Raw genomic sequence first — 17,700 nt, 5'->3', positions numbered from 1 at the left:
GTTTTTTTTTTCCTTTCCTCTGTTCATTATTTAAAGCAGTACTGATTCCTCCACAGACGCAATGTTTGTTTACTACTGTCAGGGAAATGCTATCGCCTCCTCGGGGACTGAGATTGATCAACCACATTCGCGTTTCCATACTTGTGTGAATCATGTTTGGGACCCTTCAGAGACTCTTCAGAGAAAAGTATGTGTCTCAGTAAAGAAAAACAAGTGCATTGTCGGCGAATGCTTGTTTTTTTAATGCCTCTTTGCATTCAGAACCTTTAAATACAGTATTACATAATAAAAAAGGCTAATAAATAATTGCATTTTAATTATATTTTGTTATGTAAAATGCTTTGCCTGTAAAATCATGTTGATACCATTTGGTTAACATCTATTATTTAACATCTTCCATCAGTCAAACAAGAAAGATCATATTGTTGTCAGTAGTGTGCAGGTTCAGGGCATGTTAAACACATAAATACATTCAGTCCTGGGAGCTGCCCTCTGCAACTTCAGTCTCTTACTGACGGCCTCTGAGCAGCTCTGCTGGAGCAGATTGAGGTTGAGAGCTTTTCTCAAGGGCACAATGATTTTTTGTAGACTGAAAGAACAACAAAAATTAAATCCCCTCAATAACTCCTCTTAGGGTTGAGGGACGGTTGCGTAGCAGAAGTGGCAAACAAGATGAGAGGGACAGTGCCATTACTGTATTACTGCTCAGGTATTTGGCTTCGCACACCGTACGTACTTTAACTTTTGTCTTGTGGTTAAAACAAAAGGTAGCCAGGAGATCTTGTGGATAAAGAGTCTATCCTGAAACAGACAGTTCATACTGTACTGTAGGTTCAATCCAATAACGAAAGCACTGTCTATTTATCTTTATGTTCCCGCTATCATAATTTTTATTGAGGTCCATGTGGTCACAGTAGAATGCTAATTAGCATTAGCTCACTTACCTTAATAACTATGTGACAAGTTAGTATTTGCTCTTTATTTTTAGAATAATTAAATTATGATTGATTTTTAAAAATGTAATTAAGTATTTTACAAGTTATTGGTTAATTGAGGGTTATGGATATATAAACTTGGCAGTGATTACAAATTCATGATGTGCAGATTTATTTAAATCCATACAGTTTTATTTTAAATTACAGTGGAGATCCTAAAGTTTTCTTTTGATTGACTGGTGAAGCCATAAAAAAAGTCTTGAGTTTGAGTTTGTTTTGGGTTTTTTTTAGCTGGAATGTCATATATAGTAGCTTCACTGGGGAGTTAGACAGTATGGAATAATATGGTTTTACCTACCTTGAAGCTACTTATGCGTAAACAATTATGGTAGCTATAATATCATTTACAGTATTTAATGTCTTTATTATTTATTATTTCCATTTTGCAGTTGCATATTAAAGAAACATACTTTCATCCAGGAGAACACAGCATCCTTTATATTATATTATAGTATTTAACTATTTAACTTTTTCCGTTGTTCACTTTTACAGTTTTCATGATTAAAACAGTGAATTTCTACCTGCTTATTCAGCCTTTGGCACAGAGATTCATGAGATACAGATACTTTTTTTGCTTGGTTAATGAGTACATGGACAATTTTGTGAAGGTAAACAAAACAAACAAAACAAAACAAAAAAAAAAGTCAGCTAAAGCTCTAATGTGAGTTATGTTACTGTTTCTTTACTCTCCACTAGATTCATCGCTATGCGTTGATCAAATGGTCACTGAACATGAATGTTACAATTAGGGCTGCAACCAATGATTATTTTCATTATCAACTAATCTGTTGATTATCTTCTCCATTCATTGATTAGTTGTTTGGTCCATAAAATGTTAGAAAATGGTGAAAAATGCTTATCACTGTTTGCCAAAACCCAAGGTGGCGTCTTGTTTACTGTCATAGAAGATGAAAGAAACCAGAAAATAACTAAACAACGAATTGATCAATTAACATATTGTTGCAGCTCTGGTTACAATGTCAAAAAACTTTTAACCTCAATGTCTCTGAACTTGTTCAAATGTATAGCAATTTTCTCCCCTACACTGGAGACACAGATGTCTTTTGTCAAAATAAATGCAGTCATATGATGCTTGGGGACATGAAAATTGAATATCACTTCAAAATAAGAGTCCTCATCCCAGAGATAAGAATCGGTGTGTGAATAATGGATGAGTGATGGGAATTGGATGACAGGCTGTGTCGTCCTGTCTCACTGTGATCTCTGCTCCACATCTCACTGCTCATTAAAAACTATCTACTGTCACTGCTGTAAATCAGCAGAAGGAGAGATGGATGGAGGGCAGGATGGGAAGAAGGGAGGATGGAGGAGAGGAAGGTTGGGATGTGGGGGGCGGACGTAGGGAAAGAAATGAGTCAGTATTGATAATAAGGGGGGAAGAGGGAAGTATGGATGGATGGACAGGGAGGAATGAAAATAGTGATTTTCTCACAGAGAGGTGAGATCAGATGACATGTCACTTCCTCGTCTTCTAAAGTAGAGGAGGTCAAGAAGAGGATGGGGCATTAGAAAAATATTTATGGTTATAAGTTTGGTTTGTTTCTAAAATTTTGTATTTCATCTAGAGCATCTCAATAAAAATACAGTGAATAACCTGCCTGGCAGATGAGATATCATTACTTTTTTTCCTTTGTAAATCAAATTGTCTTCAATCAAAAGCTGATTTTTATGAAGGACACTTCTTACAGTGTGAGTAATAGTAATAAGGAAGGAGGAAAAGAGAGGGGTGTTATCACAGAGGGAGAAGAAGAGAGAGTGAGGTGAGATATTTTTATTATCTCCTCAGGGTGCTTTCTTCTTTTATCTTCTCTCCGCAATCTGTTGTTCTGCTTTTTCCCCCCTTGGTTCTTTGTTTTAGCATTTCTCTGTACGCAAACAAACTCTAAAATTCCAGAGGGGCTGAATCATGTAGAGAGAGAGATGAAGATAGGGGGAAGAATCAAAGAAAGGCAAAAAGAAAAGAGAGAGGGGAGTCAGAGAGAGAGAAAGAAAGAAAGAGAGAGAGAGAGCTGTGGATAAAATTTTACTCTCTATCGCAGCAGAATGGAGGGAGATTCAAGCGTTCAAGGGCTCAAAGTTCGGCCACATCTCATATCACCCAGGCTCATATTTTCCCCTCCCTCCCCGTCGTTTTCATCCCTCCTCTGTCACCTCTGGCGGAGGTGAGAAACCTTCCCCTGAGAGAAATAAAGCGCGAAACGGAGGGATTATGGAAAGCCTCTCAGAGTGGCTCAACAGACCAAAAGCCCAAAGCACATACCCTCAGCGGTGAAGGTCTGAATCTGGTTCGTGACCTTTATCACCCACAGCTCCGTGGCCATTTGGGTTTGATTGGTTTTGGTCCAAAAAAGAAAAAAAAAAACCTTATGATCTATCCGGGGGGATAACATTTGAAGTAAAAACATTCCTCCATTTAATATGGTTAGTGGTAGAAGACAAATATCACTAATTAATCATTAATCGAAATCTGTACACGATTATGAATTACTGCTAATAAGAAAGCAACCATGTTACATTAAATTAAAATTATGCATGCAGACACATCCTCAATGCATTTTATGGAAAATGTACTACATACTATATCGATATTTATCTGTAATGTGATATAAGGTTTTATTCACCCACAGCCATCCACGGCTGGATGTTAGATATTATTATTATACTATTAGGTTTGATTTTCTGTGTGTTTGTGGTAATCTGATTTAACACAAATCTATTTAGGGATATGCACCATAAGAGCAGAATATAAACCACAATAATTAAGGTATTAAAACTAGATTTTGACAAAAGTTCCACCTACAAGCCAAAACCACAGCTTTAGTTCATTTGTACTGTCTGCCATAAACTGCAATTAATCAAATTACCTGAAAACGACTGACAGTGAATCTGGCACCTTTGGGGCATCTTAGGTAACAATGTTGGCCACTTTGCCCAGCTGGTAATCTAACCATGCCCATACAGTTTGTGGCAGGGCCTTCATGGAAAAAATGTTAAATCAAATATGGAAACTATCTATGGCTCATGCCTCTGTAACAGTTAATCCATTTGTAAATGTGATTATTATATCAAGAAATAATCATTTTACTATGTTCTGGTACAGACCTTGAGGAAAACCTTTAGGTTTTTAGGGTATAACGCAAACAAAATAACAGACAGATGTGAGTTTGATTGGAGGAATACAACAATAATAGAAGTAATACATCGTTTTTGACATTTGAAATTATTTTGGGGCACTTTTGCCTAGAAAAAACTTTGCATTTGCAAATGCTTACAGCTATTCATATTTATGTATGTAGCTCAACAGTTGAGCAGCTGGTTGATGATGTCCTCCTGGTTAAATATTATATTATTGAACATGTGTGGTGGGTTTACACAGCAAACAGGTCGCCCTGACATTCAGGAGACTACTGTGACATTCACAGATATCATTAGGGGACATCCAGGGGCCTTATTTTGTTTGCTGGCATGTTTTGCATATTTTATTTTTCTTTTATGAATTGAGTTGTATGTATCTAGAATCAAAATCAGTTTTATTGGCCAAGTATGTTTGGACACATAAGGAATTTCTCTCCAGTTTCCAGTGGCTCTCTATGTACAAGAGATAACAGAAGACATTTCATGTATCAATTCAAGTCTGTGTGTGCTCTGTGTTTCACCTGGGTAGGCTCCCCTTGGGGAAGATAAAGTTAAAATGTCAGCATTCAGGGATTAATGGCAAAAAAAAGAGGCATTTGATCTTAGCAACTGAAAAATTTACCGTATTTTTTTGTTTTGTTTTTCCCCATTTTTTTTTCCTTTTTCCATCAGACAGCTGAGATGCGAAAACCCTGCCCCCCCCTCACCCCCACCACCACCCCCTTAAATTTCAGAGGGCGCTCTGGGACTCCATTTCACATCCAACTTTCTCCATTTGCCAAACATCACACAGCATTTTTACAGTGAGAGCTGAGATAGCCAAAGAGAATGCATGAAGACAGTTTTAATTTATTCCTGTGAAAGTTTTCGACATGAATAAAACATCTCTCCTGACTTCAAAGCAAAAAAATAAAGCAAAATAATAAATTGCCGTAGCATGTTTCCAGATCTTTCTCATTGACACAAAAGTCTGGCACAGTTGAAGAAATTGATTAATTTACTGTAGAGTATCTGCTGTTTCAAGTGACAGTTGGTCTCATTAAAGGAACTAAGGTTTACTTTCCCACTTTTCCAGCAGTGTGAAGGAGATATGAGCGAGGACTGTGAGTTTTGTTGGGTTTTTTTTCATCTTACTCTTCAACCAAAAGCTCTTGTTAAAATACAACAAATACACAGTAATATTTGACATATATTGAAAACAATAATGGATTTTCATTTTGGTGTTGCTGAGTTTTTCTTAGACACCTTATATAACAGCAAGACAGAGAGTCTATGGAGCTAAGTTTACGGAAATGTCTACCTGATCCGATGACTTCCTCTATTTTCACACAAGAGGGGTCGATTTCCTTGGCAAACTCCCTCACAGCCTCATTGGGGTCCTCGTAGGTGAAAGGGTCGATGTAGATCTTGACCCCCGGTGAACTGTGACCCTCGGACAGGGTGGGAAAGGTCACGGTGGGGGTGGGACCGCTAAACATGTCAGGTCTAAGAGTCACCTCTGAGGAGAGAAGGAGAAAGTGTAAATATAAACACCACAATTAAACCGATGAAAGAGCGCAGCAAAAGTATCAGTAGTGGTTGTACCTCCCCCTGCGTTGTACTGCTGCAGCTTGTCACCGTACACGCTCTCCTTCAACTGCCTTCTCCTGCAGACAGAAACACAAACAAGAGATTTTTGGGAAAAAAGTGGCAAGCAGATAGAAATTTTACACAAAAGTCTGAAATGTTGCAAAGATAAAATGCTAATTGGTTGTCTTCTCTTCAGCTGGTTTGAGGTTAAATAAATAGTCTTCCTGGATGTCAAAAAAATGTCTGCCAGAGAAAAGGAAAAAGTCTTTCAGGAATTCATTAGTATTGGATGACTTGTTACTGTTCTGTGTTGTCAGCTCTTGTTTCGTGCTGTCATCTGAGGATGGAACCAAAGGATATACTCCAATATTTTAATATGCCAACTGATCTTTACAATAGACACCTTATACTGCATACAGCAGAGACAGCTTGTCACTTGCTATTTCTGGATTTCTGGGAGGTCGTGGGGTCACAGAAACTTTTGACATTTTAGAGAGTTCAGATTTACTTTAAAACTGTTGTGGAAGCAAATGGGATTTTTTTTTTTGCAACATTTGTGTCAAAGTTACATCATCGTTATGTCAAACTCATGTTTCAAATTTTAGTAATTACAATTTTGTTCATCCACAAAAGTATACAAAAGTAGTGTCGCATCGGGCAAATACTTTGTCACAAAGAGGACATTTTGTTTCTGGATGTCAAAAATGTCAATTGTAATCACGTGTACACATTCAGTATTATGCTGCACATGAGCACAAAAGTAAAACTAGGAGTTTATACATAACAACCAAGATGTATGATTTTTTTTTATTTTTCCCCAGTTTTCAACAAAAAAAACCAAACAAAAAAACTCCAGATGAATGTGATGTTCACAAGAATTTAATGTTCATACGCATCTAAAATGTGCTGCAAGAAGACGTTGCTTGCCTTAAGCAAAGCCTGGAGAATTCTTTATGTAATACAAATGAAAAAAGAAAAGTCAGAAAAATGCAAATAAACTTCCACGAGTCCATCAAAAGAATGTAAAAATCCTTGGAAACAGCAGTTTGTCAAAAAAAGTCTAACTTTCAGCTTCATCTCAAAGTCTTTCTTGGCAAATGAAGTTTGCTCAGTTATCATCAGTCATCACATGACTGAAGTACATAACTTTAGTCCCATGACAACTGCACAAACTCCACAGGCTGAGGAAGATCATGAGGTTAGGTGGACAGCTCTGGAAAAGTAAGTAAGGAGACCTTGAATGAAGTGTTTTATATCAGAAAGAATGTTAATCTACTGAATACTGCCACTGAAAATTAGATGTTCAACTATATTTTCCTATTATTGTTTCAGATTTTACAATATATATACAGATACATTCTCAGATTTCATAAGAAAAAGAAATAAAGATCCTTATTGAGCTCTATCAATAAGTCAGTACAGGTTCAGTAACTTGATCAAGGTACTGTAGCTTTGATTGGAAATTCAATGTTATGCAAAGTACCTAACAGGATATCACCATCTAGTTACAGTAGGACATGTAATAGTTTGTGTATGTGTGTGTCGGTGTGTTACCTGGTACAGATGATGGCGATAGCTACCAACGAGACAATACACACTCCACCTACTAAAGAGCCTGCAATCAGGGAAAGCTGCTGCCCCAGCTCTGACTTATACTCATCTGCAGAGACACACACACACACAAAAAACACACACACACAAATTGAAAAGAGGGGTATTGTTTTCATATTTTTGGTAACTCTTTCATAACAGCATTTCTGGAAAGGAAAATATATACCGGACAGTTGCTCTCCCTCTAACACACAAATAAAATATCATTTACAAGGCTCATTTTACATGACTGCAGGCACACACAAATTCACACACACACACACACACACACACACACACACACACACACACACAAAGTAGGGCAGAATTTAATTACTTTGCAGCCAGATTTTCACTCTTGCTCAACCTCTCACATTCCCTCCCAGTCCTGCACTCTCTTTCCTCTCTACCATGAAACGTTCCCCCCCACAAACACACACGCCTCCACACACTCCAGCCAACCACCCACACACTTACCGTCAGTGAGTGTTTGGAAGAGCATCTCCTTGCTGTAGGCTCCATAGCCGGCCACAGTGCGGGCCCTCACCTGGACCACATAGCCTGTCCCCGGCCTCAGCCCCTCCAGGACCACATTGGGCGTCTCGCTCTGGACCACTGAACTGTTCAGCACTGATGACTGAGACTGAGGAGAAGGTACACAGAGATACGTATGTTTCACAGCCAGGCTTGGACTGGCAATCTGGCAATTCTGGCAAATAGCAGATGGGCCGGCCCACCTAGTGGGCCACAAGACTACCAGAGAAGTGGAAAAAAATTTATGGGAAAAAAAAAATTCAACCTGCTGGCTGCGGCCCACTTAATGTTGGAACAGCCCATCTGATTGGGGGTTATGTGGTCCAAATTGTCATAGGCTACCTAATAATGTAAGGCAGGTGCACAAAGTGCTACTGTTGACCTGCCCCCATCCCTTCAAGTGGATGCGTCCATCCATGTAATGTCAGAAGTTAAGCAGGAAATAATTAAAACAAGACAGAAAGAGTGGAGTTTGAATTGAAAACTGAAAGAAAAAGTGGAAAAATCTTGTTGCTGATGCTGCAAAATGTTTTAATTTAACACATTTATTCAAAGTATCAATACCACTGCCACACAAAATCCTGTTCACGTTAGCATGCCTAGCTGCAGTGATAACATTAACAGTCCGTTGCCAAATGAAGAGGAGGAGGAAAGAGTCTGGACAGATGAGAGGGCTGATTCCAGTGGAGAGCAGGGGCAAGAAGAGGACACTGCTGCCAAGGACGAGTGAAAGGTGCATGACAACCTTCAGCAGGTGATACTGCTAACGTTAGCTCATGTAGTGACAGTGTTAACAGAAGAGCTCCGGACCTGACCTTGTCCGTTATGCAAGTGGCATGCCAGCGCAGCTTTTCAGAGCTACAGAAAAAGACATTCTCATGGCTTTGGACATTGATGGAATAATTGACAGGATGTACTGATGTCTGACGTCTTCTCACTGCCTCAGGTAAGACATGCTATTCTATTGGCTGCAGGCCGCTGTGCTATGCTGTTTTTTTAAATGACGTCAGCTGATTTGTCACTATGGGTTTGCTCCAATAGGGTGCAGGCATGCTGCTTGTCACAGCCTGACAACAACAGTGAATAAACGTTTAAATAGTGTCGACTGACCGTCAAGCCTGATGTGTGAACTGCATTAGATCAGCTGCGAACACAATGTCGGATGATTGACTCTAAATAGCTCTCAAATTTCCAGATCATCATAGGAAAGCTTTTGTCCATTGTGAAAATTGAGTTTTGGCTATTTTGTTTCATGATGACATCATCACATCACTATATTCATAACATGTGATTATGTCATATTTCTCCGGATTGTAGCACAAGTGTGCCGAGAGTTGGGTTACCCAAAAATAGATGATTTTTCCTCTAGGTGTTTCTTGGCTATTTATTTATTTATTACATTATTTTGTGAAACCCTGTAAGTACACCTGTTGTTAGGGTGTCAACTTGATATTTATTGCTTAGTCTGTGTGTTATAAATAGCCTGATATGGCTTTATGAAAGTCATAAGTGTGTTAGGGGAAAATGGGGCTGGTCCAGATGAAAACTGACAGGGCCAAATTTGGTTCCCAGCCCGACCCCGTTCACAGCCATCCGAGACAGGACATCACACATCAGTCAAGGACTAAAGCAAGATTATTTCTAAACTACAATCCAAACTGAGTCACTCTTTTTCAAACTGTGACACCACTGACACCCTGGCAGGATTGTGTAACAGCAACATCTTCTCAATGTCTCAGTCTTTGCCTCTTTCCATTTTCAACGGTAAAAATTTGTTTATGTAAATTTGTCTTTCCAAAAATGTATCTCTTGGTTACTCCGAATAATCCCCAGACCTCACTATGAATAGTTATTATTGGAACTACTTTCTACTGAAGACACTGTTCACAGCAACTTGTGTTGAATTTTCAAAGTAACTGGGACATTGTTACTGCAGAGACAGTGTTTTTCAGTGTTTTCAGCAGCAGAAGCTGAATCATCTACTTCCATTGAATAAGGGTGGGAGGGGGGTTCAAATGAGCATATCTCTCAACCACAACACAGTTCTTTTTTATATTTATCTGAATGAACTGACCCTCAAGATGAAAACTTTGATTTTTTACTACATGGATTTTATTTTCGTGGCCCTGGCCAACAGTTCTATGGATTATTGTAACCTTGTAAGGCAACATTTTACTTTAACTCCCCCTATGAAGTATTCATAAGCAGTATGCAAACATTCAATAAATGATTTATAACACACTATAGTGCAGTTGTTAGCAGATATAAGTGTTTATTAATGTTCTGTCAACAACTACAACATCTCCTGTGGGCACCCATAAGTGGAGGTTCGTGTATGAACAGATAACAAATGACAATGTTGTAAATAATATAAAATGTCTTCATAGGGTAAGTTGTATTTGCTGACAAATACTGTACATTTATCAACACTTAAAATGTTCTGAACACTTAAAATCTGTGTACAACTACAATATAATGTGTTAGAAACCATTTATCAAATGTCTGTATATTGCTCAGCCTGCTCTGACCACATGTTAGCTCTACTTTCTCCTCATGATGACATCAGATTGTTCGTGGATGCCCACAAGCAGCCATCCATTCCATAGTTGCTAAGGTTATTCCATAGATTGTTTGCATTTTCCACTTGTGTATTTCAGATCGGATCTGGCTCAAACATGTACAGATGTATTTGAAAAGTTTCCATTTCGAATAAAGAAAGAATAAAGAAGTGAGATCCTACTGCTAGTATTTGTTTACATAGACACCAAAGGTCTACTGAACGCAGCTCCAGAAGCTGACTAATGGGAACACAGTGTCCACATTGGGAGGGGGGTCTTAAAGAGACAGGAGCATTTTTCAGAAAGAGGCTAAACTGAGGGGCTGCATAAAGGGCCAGCATAAGATAAATAATGAGTTTTTTGAACTGTGAATCATGCAAAGATATTCCAGTAAAACCCCAGAATGTAAATAAAGACCTGGAAATGTGCATGATATGTCCCCTTTGAATTAAAGAGTTACCCATAATTGTATTTGTGCAAGTAATTGCTGAGATTTGTGAACATGGCGACCGAAGACCTGAGAAACGATACAGTACAAAACTTACAAAACAACTCTCTGTTTATGCTCTACCTTTAATCTTTATTATTTCTTTTCTGATTTCCAGCCCTGAAGCCCTGTTTCCATCTCATACTTCTCTGTCTGTACTCTTCTCCACCTGAAATTCTCCTCCATCCCACTCCACCCACTTACACTCCTCTCATCTACCCTCCAGTCATCATTCATTTTGTCGTCATTTTTCTCCTCCTTTAATATTTTGTGTCCCTTCCTCTTTATCTTTTTGCCTCTCAAAGTTCTTTTTCTTTGACCCATCCATTCCTACACCCTTCAAATAAAAAGGTGATAATGCAGTTAATTACTGACAGCCCACAGAGACATATGCATTTGGTCTTCTCTCCTCCCAGTCCTCCTCCTGAGGTGAATTAGGCATCAGACCTATCAGCCCTATCTTAAAAACCCAAGGCTACCACCTTTTACCTCTATCTCTCTACGCCCTCCGTCTATGCTTCCTCTCCCCCGTTTCTTTCAGATAAAAAAACGTTTTTACAGCGGCTAAATCGGAACAGTCCAGAGAGAATGATAGATACGGTGTGGTGATGGTATGAAAGGAGGGGGGAAGGAATCATGCCGTGAGGATGAAGGTGGAGGGGTCAACAGCAGAGCGTAGAGGAAAGAGAGGGAGATGATGATGGTGATGAGGAACAGGGGGGAAACGAAAGCATGAACAAAATGAGGGTTGGAAGTGTGGAATGAAAGAGCGGGGGTTATCAAAAGAGGAGATGGACGTGAATGAAAAAGGCGTTAAAGATTATTGAGTTTTTATTACTGTTACCATTATTATTCTAAACAAATACCCATTTTTCTCTTTTTCTCATTTTTCCATAAACGAACTCTAGTGAACTAGAGCTGTAACGATTAGTTGATTAATCAATAAATTGATTGACAGAAAGAATCCCAAACTATTCTGATAATGGTGTCATCATTTTGTGTCACTTTTTAAGAAAAAAATGCCTAAATTGTCTTTTTCTAGCTTCTTAAATGTGAATATTTCATGGTTTATTTACTCCTTTATGATAGAAAACTGTATCTTTGGGTTGTGGTCTAATGGACAGGACACTTTAGGTTGCATCTTCAACTTTTTCACCATTTTCTGGCATTTTTCACAATTTTCTGATATTTTATAGACCAAATGACTGATCCATTAATCGTGAAAATAATCAACAGATTAATTGTTGATGAAGATAATCTTAAATTGCAGTCCTAATAAACTCACAGCAATAAACTTGCTGCTTGTGGCTGTGTTTATTATGCTATAAAACGCCATATGTCTTTTAATAGTCATTCCTGTGTACCAACATTAGCTTCATATTTAGCATAATTGAGTGCGCTGTTGATATACTGTCATATGACTAAAGACAGAGTCCACTAATACCACTGTGATAATGAGGACATGACACATGAAAAACGACAGAGTTTGAAGTATTAAAAGCTGAGAGAGAATAAGAGTTACATTTGGAAGTGGAAATTGGGGTATAGTGTCGGGGGTGGGGTTTGGATTTGGAGGTGCGTGTGTGTATGTGTGTGTGTGTGTGTGTGTTGGGCAGCGGGGGGGCTCTATGCTTGCCACAGTGAAGAGGTTAGGGGGCAGCCCATCTGGGAAGGTCTGGTAGCCAGAGATAAGTAGGGAGGAAAAATCCTGCCTCCCCGTGCCATATCAAATTTACTACATTAAAAACCTCATTATCTTTAGTGTGGGGGCGAGGGAGGAGGTGGTGAAGGAGGAGAAGATGGAGGAAAGGAAGGAGGAAAGATGACAAAGTACAAAAAAAGTACAGCTGTCTGGTAAGAGAAACCTGTCCTGTCTCTCTCCAGGCTTATGAAACTGCTCTCTGAGGATTTTTTTTCACTTGAATCTATGAGCTAAAATTAGTCACTTTATGTGGTTTGCTTTTCTACAATGTAAAATACAGCCCCTCTCCCTTCCTACGATGTATATCAAGGAAGAAAAATGAAAAGAAGAAACAATGCGAGAGCAAAATGTCAGCTTTTGATTCCGCATCTTAATTGGCTCCCGTGTTAAATAATGTTAAAGCAAAGGCGGCGGCAAATAAGGCAGACTTTAAGTCGCTGCCCTGATTTTGACTAAGTAAAGGTTTTTTATCTGTGACTGTCAGACTGCAGCTACAGTACATCTTTCAGTGAGTGCAGCTCCTCTCACTCTGTCTTTCGAATCACTGTAATTGCTCTCCAAGATACAGAATCTTCAACTCTTTCTTTTTGCTCACATTCTCCATCTTTCCCTGGGACTCTGCTCTCACTGTATTTGATCATCGAAGCCCTCATACCACACTTGAAAAACAGATTAGTCTCTAGTGCCTTTTAAAATGACACATGAAAACATATGAGCGTTTTCTAAACTGGTGAAGTAAAAAAAATTGTGGTTATGGCTGAAGGAAACCAGTGTTGAATGTTGGTATGAGACAGTTGTTTCTGATGATTCAGTCAGATCCATCCAACCTTTCACTTGACCACTGGTAGCAGTATAACAATACAATCCCTGTATCCCAGAACATACATTTATATACTACTAATTTGCATCAGCAAATACATTTGGAGAGAAACATAATGCTGCCCACATGATGTTTTTTATCAACATTTTTAATGAACATATCTGCAAAGGGGCCAAATCTTCACGCTTCACATTTTTTGTTGTTCTCTTGTGCTTTTGATTGATTGGTTTCTCTACTGCACTTTTATTTCCTTTGTTCCATTTGGGGCAACTTAGAACTTATTACTACACCGTAAATTGTATTTCTAGTCTATTACTTATACTGTATTTATGTCTCTGTTCTTAACTTTTTAATTTCCATTTAACAAGCCTCCTATTCTTTTAATTGCAATTTTAATGTGTTTATATTGTTTTTCTTTTTTAATGTTTTTAATGCATTATGTAAAGCACTTTGAATTGCTCTTGTGTATGAAATGTGCTATACAAATAAATGTGCCTTGCCTTCTGTAAATGTTCTCTGACCTCATATTTTATATGTTTTTCCTACAAGATCCACTCTTGGCAACTACAACATAATTAATGTTTTTCATGAGTATGTTTAGGCACTCACAGCACTTGGTTAAGGTTAGGGAAAGGTTATAGACTTTGTTAAAAAGTCAACACTGACTTTAAGAATTTTCAAAGTGTAACCAAAACCATGATATTTTCTTGATCTTGTTTTTGTTTTTGTTGTCTAAACCTAAAGACACGTAGGATGTGTCTCTGGTGTCAAGGTCTTGAGATTTGCAATCCACCAAGAATGTAGCACAAATTCTTTCACTGTAAAAACTGTTCCCAGTGAACCTAATCAATGCAGAAATAATGTTTCCTTCAATACATATTTGGCAGAACAAATTAGTAGTATTTAAGGAGACAGGGTCTAAAGATGTTACACTACCTGCATTACTTCTGAGAACGTACAGTCAATATTCACATGACCACAAGCGATTTCTTGTCAGTAAACATCGGTTGTTTTAATCATTTCAACATAAGACGATGTCGTTATTCGTCTAGTCAGGAGAGTCTCTGATTGCCAGATAAATCAACAGATAATATATCAACTACATTCAATTCTGCACAGGAGACTCTGAAAATCTGATGAAATGCTTTCAGGTGCCACATTCTGTTAGTAATTGACTGGAATCACATTCAATGAGCTCTCAAAGGTCTTTCTGACATTTCATGAAAGTTTCGGTAAAACAGAAAATCAGTAAAGCGGATAGTTACAACCCACCTGCCATTATATTAGACATTAGACACTTGATCTGTGTGAGTAGATATGGTTTTAGTAGCATTTCAAAAAATGTGAATAAGACAGGAAAGAGCATGTGAATGTGAAAGATATCAACATTATACTGTACATCCTTGATGCATATACCAGCATACATTAATTATTAAATATCTTACTTAATTTGGTTAAAAGCTGAAAGCTATTTAGAAAAAAAAAACATGTATTGTAAGGCAAATTTAGTAGTAACAGTTAAGGATTTATGTAATGATGAATTGTAGTTAATACTGTATTTATATGGTTTCATGGAATTTATGGAATTAGCACATAGCCCACACCGTCACAAACTTTAAGAGCGGCCAATAATAACCATATCAATAAAAATGAAACACACAAACAGACTTTCTCTCCTCCCCTTGTGCGGCACAATAAAATTATAGCCATACACTATGTCATGCTGGAAAATTGGAATCTGTGAGCGAATCCTCTGGAGTTATGGACTTTAGGCCTGAGCGTTTTCATCAAAGAGAATAGATAAGAAAAAGAGTTGACAAGAGTCTTGAGCGTTTAAAGTTTGCAGTTATGTTTGTGGTTCAGACTTTCTGTGAGTTATGGAAGCACCAACTCACTGACAGTATGTATTAAGAAGAAAGAAATGAGTACAGAGACTTGCATTGGTTCCCCTCAAAAATGCCCAAACTATTTTCTTCAGTTTTGTAAACTGGATAAGAAGATGGCAGGGAATCAAATGTGGGCTGTGGATGAGGAGGCATGTTGTTCTTTGTGGTGTACCTCACACAATCCCTTGTAGGTGCTTTGCTTTTTTTTTGTTTGTAATGTGTCTGCAGTATCTGTTTTTGCAGCTGTTGGCAGTGCTTCAGAAAAGATGACGATAGTCTTATATTTAGCTTTGGGTGATAGATATACTTTTAATTTAACTTTCAGTGTGCCATTGACTGAATTACAAAGAAACCACATGCAGCCAAAGTGCGTCCTTTCTTTGAGTTTTCTTCTCTCCTGATGCATTTGATGGGAAAACAAACAGGTTCTGAACATTTCACTCTTAAATCAGAGCCCTCATCGGCGCCACAGGATTGACAATCCGATCGCACTTTATTTTATGGTACAATTCTGCTGTAATGTGTCACAAATTACCCTCTACAAAAGTCTAATAAGTGGGAAATAAAGATGCGATGTCCTGGCAGCTTCCATAGCTTAATGTTACTGGGGCCGGATAGTGACATGGCATTAAATGGTCTGATATCTTAACTAGTATGGGGGTCGGGTGTCAAGAAAGCATGTATTACACTGTGTATTACCAATACAGGCTATGAGGGACATGTGAAGTAGCGAGCAGATGTGACCAGATGTGGTCTGACTTTAGTTTACGGTACGGTTTTCTTCTAATGAGCAACAAATGACCCTGTAAGTAAGTGAAACTATGATAATTAAAGGCCAAACAAATGTATTGTCCTCTGAGCTCTCAGTGTTTTGACTATTATAAAGGCTATGACCAAAATAAAATGCCATTACATTCATTTAATTACAGCCTTTGTTGTCTAATTAAGCTATCATAGAACCATGTTGGTAGCATTAAATGTGGTGTCTAACTACTAATTACATAATTTGGTAGTTAGGGTAGAATAGCATCTAACTGTTGTATATTTTGGATCTGATATGGCATTATATTTTATTTCTAATTAGACTATGATCTTGTAAAATGGTGTTTAATAGTGTATTAGCATCTTCTATTTGGTTTACAGTATAATTTGGTATAGTAGTCTCTAAGTACAGCATATTTTGGGTCTAATACAGCATTCTATGTGGTTTCTAATTACAGCATAATTTAGGTGTATGGTGTCTAATTAGGGTTTAACTGTGTTTGTTTACTGTCTAATAAAAGTGGTATTATTTCTAGTTTTTGTCTAATTTGATTTTAAAAAAAGTATGGCTTATTATGTCTTACTAGCGTACCTTAAAATAAAACGCAACCGACGTTCTTTATTCAGGCTGTAGTTTGATTATTTAACTCTGACAGCAAAGTGTTTGGTTCTTTACTCTCTTGGTTCATACAGTACAGGTTAGGATCTTGTTCACTACAGAGCAGCTGGAGACCTGATTGCTTCAGTCAGACGGGATCTCTAGTGCCTCACAGAGCAGACCTGTGCAAGCTTTGATTTCAGCACTGGTGAGTAAATTGTTGCCTTACTCTTTTTTATCTTTAAGTGATTTAGCTGGGGAGATGTAAAGTTCCTCCACTGCTCTCCAGATGGTGACATGCACCACAGAAAGCAGAAGAGTATTTGCCACCAATTACATTAAAAATAATTGAAACAATAGTAACAGTGCTTTTAGAGCTGAAACAATTAATCAATTAATCAATTAGTCGATCATCAGAAAATTTGTTTCAGTCATTTTTCCAGCAAAAATAACAAAATTTCACTGTAAAATGTGATTAGTTGATATTTTTGTTTTTCATATATGAAAATAAGTAGAATATTTGGGGATTTTGGAGTTTTCATTGAATAAAGCAAATAAATAAACAGAATTGTAAATTGGGAAATTGTAATTTTATTTATTAATTGATTAATCAAGAAAATAATCTGCAGATTCATCAATAACAAAGACAATCATTTGTTGCAGGAAGCCCCGAGTGCTTTCATAAGAGTCTATCATATTGGTTTCTGATGATGTAAGTACTGTTTGACTTTTATTGTTCTGCAATCTGACTTTACTTCAACTTGAAGTAAAGCAGACCAGAGATGGTCTACAAAGCGGAAAGTCAATAAAAAAGGTAGAAATACGTCATGGGAGAATGTGTAAGTACCTCTTACACCATGCTTTTTAATCCAAGTCCAGGAGGAGGTGAGACTCTTTTCTTCCATTTTTAACACAGTACTTCAGAGTAGGAAGAATAGAGAACTCTTCCAAAGAGTTTGGTTGAGAGAGAATAATGACATTTATCTCCAAGCATTTTTATTCCCCCATCAGCACACTGTCTGATCGTACAGTAGGCGAAGGAT

At 37.8% G+C, this 17,700-nt stretch overlaps 1 protein-coding gene across 1 annotated transcript in view; it reads right to left on the bottom strand.

Moving 5' to 3' along the window:
• The window catches only part of LOC122989122 (ephrin type-B receptor 1-like), a 97,821-nt gene that overhangs the window by 19,723 nt on the left and 60,398 nt on the right, over window positions 1-17,700 (bottom strand). Inside the window, exons 10-13 of the mRNA XM_044361802.1 lie at window positions 7,788-7,953; window positions 7,275-7,380; window positions 5,736-5,797; window positions 5,452-5,649 (exon numbers count right to left, since the gene is read on the bottom strand). Coding sequence (XP_044217737.1) covers window positions 5,452-5,649; window positions 5,736-5,797; window positions 7,275-7,380; window positions 7,788-7,953 — 532 coding nt within the window. The remainder of the gene's footprint in view (window positions 1-5,451; window positions 5,650-5,735; window positions 5,798-7,274; window positions 7,381-7,787; window positions 7,954-17,700) is intronic.

This window comes from Thunnus albacares, chromosome 9, assembly GCF_914725855.1.
Source record: "Thunnus albacares chromosome 9, fThuAlb1.1, whole genome shotgun sequence".
Taxonomy (NCBI): Eukaryota; Metazoa; Chordata; class Actinopteri; order Scombriformes; family Scombridae; genus Thunnus; species Thunnus albacares.
The sequence above is the reverse complement of the archived record's forward strand: the minus strand, read 5'-3'. Positions and strand labels throughout refer to the sequence as shown.